The sequence below is a fragment of the Nannospalax galili genome, unplaced genomic scaffold (assembly GCF_000622305.1).
Source record: "Nannospalax galili isolate Female #2095 unplaced genomic scaffold, S.galili_v1.0 scaffold856, whole genome shotgun sequence".
NCBI classification, from domain to species: Eukaryota; Metazoa; Chordata; class Mammalia; order Rodentia; family Spalacidae; genus Nannospalax; species Nannospalax galili.
Window position 1 is genome coordinate 1,536,442 of NW_008339573.1, and position 8,166 is coordinate 1,544,607.

The 8,166-nt window shown below is 42.4% G+C and overlaps 1 protein-coding gene across 4 annotated transcripts in view; it reads right to left on the reverse strand.

The window, feature by feature from the left end:
* Positions 1-8,166, reverse strand: part of Pkd2l2 (polycystin 2 like 2, transient receptor potential cation channel) — a 101,457-nt gene that overhangs the window by 28,294 nt on the left and 64,997 nt on the right. For all 4 annotated transcript variants that reach the window (XM_029564131.1, XM_029564129.1, XM_029564130.1 and 1 more), the window contains one exon: positions 5,067-5,288. In XM_029564131.1, coding sequence (XP_029419991.1) covers positions 5,067-5,288 — 222 coding nt within the window. The remainder of the gene's footprint in view (positions 1-5,066; positions 5,289-8,166) is intronic.

Below are 8,166 nucleotides of genomic sequence, written 5' to 3' on the forward strand. Positions count from 1 at the left end.
AACACAGCAGACAGTAGCAGGGATATCAGAGTATAAGGGCTCTAGTGGGGAGAGGGAGGCTATGGGAGGGTGCCATCTGGGAAGTGAGTATAAAAATAAATAAATTTTTAAAAAATAAAAAAATTAAAATAATTCTTCAAAGCATAAAAAAAGTTAAGACTACATATTCTGCTAAAACAAATATTTTCTTGTTTACTTTAGGCACTTGATGTTGGACACAAAGCAGGATACAAATAGAAGTATAATAATTTATTTCCAAAAATTAAATATGTAGATTTTGAGGTTGTTCACTATAATTCTTTGTGTTCTCTACAACCTTAGATAATGGAGAATTGGGAGTAATTTAAGGTAAATTAAGTAATTTCGTATTGTATTTTTCTGTCATATTATTACAATGTAACTGTATTTTTAGCTAAAGATATTAGCAAAAATTGTTGGCACTGAAATAAAGTTCTGTTAACACACACACAAGCACACAAAAGCCAGTAGCAAAGAGAGCTGTCCTCTTTCACATGTTTTGCATCCGACCTTGATGAGTGAGAGGAAAGAAACACAGTATTTTGACCTTACGTGCAGACTAATAAACAAAAAGGGGGAGAAACCCAGGATTCTGCTAGTTTTCTCTGTCAGCGTTCAGAAAGAAAAGTAAATGTATAATATCATAATGTTGACCACAGCTTCTTAGACTGAATGTGGGGATCACAAAAAGACCGGCAATAGTAAAAAGTTTCTGAACACACAATGACTCAAAATCAATTCAAAATCAAATGTATAACGAATCAGACTTGTTTCTAGCAGCTCACCCAAGTCGCCTTGCACTGCAGCCTTGGTTCTGAACACACAGCCTGTGCACTCTGCACTATGCACGCCATAATACCACACAACGCCTACTGAAACAGGCTGCCTGAAATACCTTGGCACAGATTCAAGACTACTGCATGTTGCAATCTGCAGTGTTTTTTACTATATATGCAGAGTTTTCTGCTCCTATAAAAACATGATTTGACAGGCATGGTGTTGAAGGTCTTTAGTCCCAGCATTCAGGAGGCAGAAGCAGGTAGATCTTTATGAGGTAGAGGCCAGCCTGGTCTACATAGCAAGTCCCAGGCCAGGTGGTACCACAGGGAGACCCTGCCTCAAAAAGAAAAGTAAATGTGTAATATCATAGCGTTGACTACAGCTTCTTAGATTGAACGTGGGGATCACAAAAAGTCTGGCAACAATAAAAAGTTGCCCCTAAGACTACAACAAAACCAACAAAACCCCCCATGATTTAATTATGGAAGACTCAACATTTTCCTACCATCATTCCTGAGCAAATAATTGTGTTAGAATGTTTGATTTTTAAATTGCTGTTTGTAGCAGTGTGTGATAGCATATGCCCTTAATCTCGGCACTCAGGAAGCAGAGGCAGGGAGATTTGTGTGAGTTCCAGGCAGCCAGGGCTACATAGTGAGGCCCTGTCTTTAAAAAATTTGCTGTTTGAATTGCCGACTTGAGTTTCATAAAAAATGGTTAAATGAATTTTGGCTTGGAATTAGGACAGGATTTCCAACAATTTCTGTAATGGCCTTCCACATATGTCTGCCATTCGATACTATTTATGTGAAGTGGTCTTTTCAGCACTGATGATTATAAAATCAAAATATCAACTCTGAAAAATGCTGAGGGTGCCCTATGACCTACTGAATCAAACATTCAGCTGAGATTTAATTCTTTACATGTATATAAAAGATTTCTTTTTTTGTCTTTTTGAGGCAGGGTCTCCCTGTAGCCCAAGCTGACCTGGAATTCACTATGTAGACCAGGCTGGGCTTGCACTCACAGAGATCCACCTATGTCTGTCTCCCAAGTGCTGGGACTAAAGGCGTGCACCACCATGCCTGGCTATAAAATAATTTTTAAAAATAAATTTTATGATTTATTATCAGTAAATGTTTGAATTACATATCTATTTTATTTACCTATATACCTGGGGTAATGTGAAATTTCATGTGAAAAGGGGTGACAGGCAGAAAAAGTTTGAGAGGCTGTGCTGTACATTATATGCTTCTATACAACTGAGAGACCTGAGTGACTCCATCTTGGATAAAACCTCCATGGGACTGACCCAGTCCTGAGCTCTGTTCCAGGAGAAACCACAAAAAAAAAAAAAGTGTACTTGGAACGGATAGAGAACAACTCCCCCGCCAACAGTCAATTAACCAAGGACAGGAAAGTACTAAAAGTCCAGATGTCTTTTCTGATTTCCTGAAGCCAGCAGTTTATGGTTTGGCACTGGGCGGCAACCAATCAGATGCTTGCCAGGTTGGAGACCCCCTACCCCCCTACTTGCTGAACTTGCCGAAATAAACCTATAAAAACCTCTGTCTCCCAAAGCAAGGGGTCTCACATCTGAGATCCGCTGGGTCGGTGACAGAGTGGGCCCAAGCTTAAGCTTATAACAATAAAAAACCCTTGTGTGTTTGCATTGGTCGGCTCCTTGGTGGTCTTTGGGGTCTCGCGAACTGGGCACAAAACAACTACTGATTGGACAGGTCAGTTGACAGTTCTGTGATCTGCTGACTTTGTTTTAAGATTTCTTTTGGACTCATGGTTCTGGAGCTCCAAAGTTGAGAGGCTGAATCTGTTGATGGCTGAGGCATCATATGATGAGAGATGCTGTGCTCTCTCTCTGTGTGTGTGTGTGTGTGTGTGTGTGTGTACCTGCTGGTTTCTGAAAAACAACTTTTTTTTTTTGGTCTTTTTGAAACAGGGTCTCCCTTGTAGCCCCAGCTGGCCTGGAACTCACTATGTAGACCAGGCTGGCCTTGAACTCACAGAGATCCACCTGCCTCTGCCTCCCAAGTGCTGGGACTACAGGCATGTGCCACAATGCCCGGCTAAAAATAACATTTTAAAAAGTAACAGAATAAGCATAAAATTGAGAGACAAGAACTCTGGATTTAATATTACAAAGAGCTCTTCATATGACTTAAGTTCCTATCTTGTTTGTTTTTTGAGACAAGGTCTCCCTATAGTCCTAGCTGGCCTGGAACTCACTTTGTAGACCAGGCTGGCCTCAATCTCACAGAAATTCACCTGCATCTGCCTACCGAGTGCTGGGATTAAAGGCATATGCCACCACACTGGCTTTTTTAAAAAAGATTTATTTTTATTTTATGTATATGAGTGTTTTGCCTGCATGTATGTGCTCCTCTGTTTGCTGCTCTTTCTTGTGGAGATCAGTGATCTATAATCATAATGGCTATTGTACACAATCATTTGGGGGAAGCTTAAGTTTGGACCCAGGAGGACAAAACTGAAATGGCCTTAAAAAAAGGGAGCTAGGGTTTTGAACACACTACAAAAGGGATTTGCCCTGATTCTGGAATTGCTGCTACATGGCAGAAATAAAAATTTCCTGTTGTTTAAGCCAATTTAAGTTGGGGTTTTCTTTTACAACAAAAAGTTTCCAAACTGATTCAGAGGTCAAAGAGCTAAGACCCAAGTTAGGCCTTGTAGCAACTGCTTTTTATTAGATAACAAACCATCCCAAGGCAGTGGCTTACAATAAATATTCTGTGTTTGCAGAGTCAGTTGATCCAGCTGCACTTGACTGACCTCAGCCAGGCTTGCTAATGGGTCTGCCATCTGACTGCTCCACTCAGCGTCATGGAGCTGGCTCTGCTCGCGTCTCTCATCCTCCTCCTGGTTCCAAAAGTCAGCCCACAATGTCCTTCTCATAGCGACTGTAGGCACGTGGAGAGCAAGTTCTACAGTACAAACCCACGTCCACCTGCTGAGTGCTTACAATTCACTGGCCAAAGTGGGTCACATGATTGAACCTAGCATCAAGGGCTAGAATTGGCCACTGCAAGATTACATAGCAAAAATAAGAACTGAGGCCATTTGGGAAGTACATCATGTGCTCTAAACATTTCTAGGACATAGCTATTATTACATGTTTTTTGAAATTTTTTTACTTTAATTGTGTGTGTGTGTGTGTGTGTGTGTGTGTGTGTGTGTATGTACATGACTACAAGTACCTATCGAGGCTGGAAGAGGGTGGTGAATCCCCTAGAGCTGGAATTCCAGGCTGTTGTGAACCACCTGACATGGGTTCTGGGAACTGAACTTGGGTCCTCTGCAAGAGCAATATATACTTTGTTTTGTTGTTTTTCTGAGACAGAGTCTCAATATAAAGGCCTGGATGCTCTGGAACGTTCTGAGTAGACCAGGCTGGCCTCAAACTCACAGAGCTCAGCCTGCCTCTGCCTCCTGAGTCCTGGGACTAAAGATGTGCCCTACCATACCTTGCTTCAGTACACACTCTTCACCAGTGAGCCATCTCTCCAGCCCTTGGTTTGAAATTTAAATTAATTCTGAGACAAACATACAGAAGCCCATTTAGACACTAAACCAAGACATTGTGTGTGTGTGTGTGTGTGTGTGTGTATGCACATATGTTCTGGGCTGGCAAGATGGCTCAGTTGGTAAGAATGCTGGTTGTGCAAGCCTGAGTTTTGATTTCCGTGTAAGAGTTTGATTCCTGTGCAAGATCTGAGTTTGATTCCTGGAACCCAGGGTGGAAAGAGAGAAGTGACTCTCAAAAGTTGTCCTCTGGTCGGGTATGGCGGTGCACACCTTTAATCCCAGCACTCCAGAAGCAGAGGCTGGCAGATCTCTGTGAGTTCAAGGCCAGCCTGGTCTACATAGCAAGTTTCAGGACAGCTGAGGCTATAGGGAGACCCTGTCTCAAAAATGCCAAAAAAAAAAAAATTGTCCTCTGACCTCCACACCTCGTACCAATAGAGCACAGGCGTGCTGTGCGCACACACGTGCACACATATTTAAAAAACTAACACATTTTGTGATCCCCATGTCCCTAAATATATTGTGAAATAAAGAAACAACTATGAGCACATTGTTGCTTTACTCTTTCCTCATGGGCAGTAGAACTAACATTTATTTTCAAACTTATGATTTTAATCTCAGCACAACTATGTATAAATGTAAACTCTAGTAAAGGCTCTAGATCTTTAAAAATATTCAATATACCAGGGTAAAAGTTTTAAGCCACTCACCTGATGATGCAGAACAGATTTACGTTAGCATTGTATACTGAAAAATCGATAAAAACAACTCTGGTTCCCCTTGTGATCCAGCTGTTCAGTCGAAGGTCAATGAATTTGGTTTTCGTTTTTGATTTTGATTTAGACAAAGTGAAAATATACCCTCCATCTCTGTAAACACCAACAAATCCCCAGTGCCAGGGGGCATTGGCAGCAGAAGTAGAGTATTTCCATCTGTGAGACACAAAGAGGACAATGAGGGGCCAGGTGTGGCGGCACAGGCCTTTAGTCCCAGCACTCCCGAGGCAGAGGCCGACAGATCTCTGTGAGCTGGCAGAGGCCAGCTTGATCTACATATAGAGTTCCAGGTCAGCTGGGATGATAGAGAGACCCTGTCTCAAGATGAGAGAGAGGGGAGAGAGAAAAGAGAGAGAGAGAGAGAGAGAGAGAGAGAGAGAGAATTTAGCAGCTTTACAAATGTTGAGTAGAAAGTTCATAAATATTGTGGCCAACACATTGGATGAGATGCTAGAAGAAAAATTTTCAAAAATCTGTTACCTCTGAGAAGTTGAGTTAGAGATGAGGTCTGGGGAGATAACTCAGTGGATAAAGCAGTTCCCATGCAAACATGAGGACCTGAATTCAGATCCGTAGAACCCCGTAAAAGACAGGCATGATAAGCCAGGCGTGGTGGTGCATGCCTTTAATCCCAGCACTTGGGAGGCAGAGGCAGACAGATCTCTGTGAGTTCAAGGCAAGCCTGGTCTACATAGTGAGTTCCAGGCCAGCTAGAGCTACAGGGAGACCCTGCCTCAAAAAGACCAAAAACAAAACAAAACAAACGATAATGCGCATGTGTAATCCCTTTGCTCCTACAAGAAGGGAGACAGAGACAGGAGAAGCCCTGGAGTCTCTAGGGCCAACTAGCCTGGTGTATGTGGTAGCAAACAAGACTGTGCCTCAAAAAAGGTAGAAGGAGAGGACCACCTATACAGGTTGTCATCTGATCACCTATACATTCTCCATGACACACGTATACCTGCATCCATACACATAATGCACACGTGCACAGGCATACACACACATACAGAGGGAGAAATGATGCGATCATTTTCTTTATCATGTTGGCTCTGTTAGTTTATGAGATGTTTAGTCTCTGAGTGGAATCAAAGTATCAAGAGTTCTTTGCTGACTATGATGGTAAATGCCTGCAATTCTGGTCACTCAGGAGGCTGAATCAGGATGACAAATTTGGGGCCAGCCTAGGTGACCCATAAAAACAAAGTACTTCATAAAAACAAAGTACTGGGGATGTAAGCTCAGTAGTGAAGCCTTCATAAAACAAACATGAAGCCCTGGGTTTAACTCCCAGCACTGACAAGAAAATTAAGAGTTTTGATTCAGAAATATCCATGAATATGAGGTAAAAGGTGCTTCATAACCTGTCTTGTGAAAGTCACATATCAGCATAAAAGCCCAGTGACTAAAAACTTTGTTGCAATGTCTATATTGTTACATAGCTATCTTATTTTAATTAACGCACATAAATCAAAGTAAAAGTTATCAAGATAGTTCAAGGGGTAAAGGCCCTTGTCCCTGTCGGGAGCTGTAAGCCCCTACCCCAAGAAATAGCAAGACCTGATTCCTGGCAAAGCTGTTTTTCAGACATCAAGGCTGGCCTGGTTTGAGATTAACCAGATGACTATACTTGAAAGCCTCTCACAAACATGTTATTCTAACTCGGGCACTTACCGCTTGAGAGACTCCCTCATTTCTCATGGAACTGCCTAGAAAACATCTTTGTATTACCTTGTAATCATGCAGGTGTAACCTTATAATTGATTCATAACTTGCTATATAGAATTGTGGTGTTACTATGGAATTTACTCTGTGATCAATTGGTGTGGTGTTATTATGATAATTGTTCTGTTAATAGAATTGCTCTGCCTCAATGGATTTCTGTGATCAATTGGTGTGGTGTTATTGTGATAATCGTTCTTTTAATTGAATTGCTCTACTTCAATGGATTTGTCCCTGCCAACTTCCCCCTCTCCTCACTATAAAAACTTTGTGTAGATGTTCATTAAATGAGACTTGATCAGAAAGCCTGTCTTGTCTCCATTCTTCGCATCTCTTGTCCCTTTCCATCCCCCTTCCTCCCTCCAGAAACCCACGCTGACTGTCTCGTGGGTCAGGACATCTGGCGCCCAGTGTGAGGGCTGGATACGGAGGATCCAGTGTGGGAAGAAGACGGCCCCCAAGGAACGCGTTCCACAACAATTCTTCACTCTGGACACGCCGCGGGAACCTGCCTCGGCTACAACCAGAAGTAAGTATCGGCGTCTGATTATGGGACAAGAATTAAGCAGGCATGAAATTTATGTTTGGCAATTGCACCTGCCTTATGGATGCGAGGAGTAAAGGTTAAAATAGAGGATTTATTTCGGTTCTTTGAATTTATTAAAGAAACCTGTCCTTGGTTCCCCCAAGAAGGAATAATAGATATTAAAGGATGGAAAAGAGTAAAGAATGCTTTAGAAGATTACTATAAGGTCTTTGGGCCCGAGAAAATTCCTGTTACAGCCTTTTCCTACTGGAACCTAATCAGGGAACTAATAGATTCAAATGAAACCTCTATGGAGGCTGCCTTAAAGCAAACTTCCGGCCTCTTACAGGGCCCCCCTTCCAGCCTCTTACAAGGGTCCCCTTCGGAGCCTCCCGGGGATAAAGTAACTTCCCCTAAGGAGATAGACCTTATCTCCCTTGAGAGTGACGAGGAAACGTCACCAGAGACATGTTCTAAGATTTCAAATCCTAAACATGTTAAATCAAAGCCTAACTCTAAATCCAGCACTGATGTCACGACACCTCAGTCTGACACTGTGCCTACAGCTCCTTCGGAGGCGCACTCTCCAGCTTCTCCTTACCCTCTCCCAACAGTTTTACCTGCCCTCGAGGCATTCCCCACTTCTCCCCTTGTCACCCAATTAAGAAATGAAGTGGCTTTGTTAAAAGAACAGCTAGCCCTAGAACGACACAAGCAAGAGCTGCTTGCAGGTCTTCAAGACCTGTCAGTTAAAAGTAAACATTCCCTGCGGGGTGCAGCTTCCCC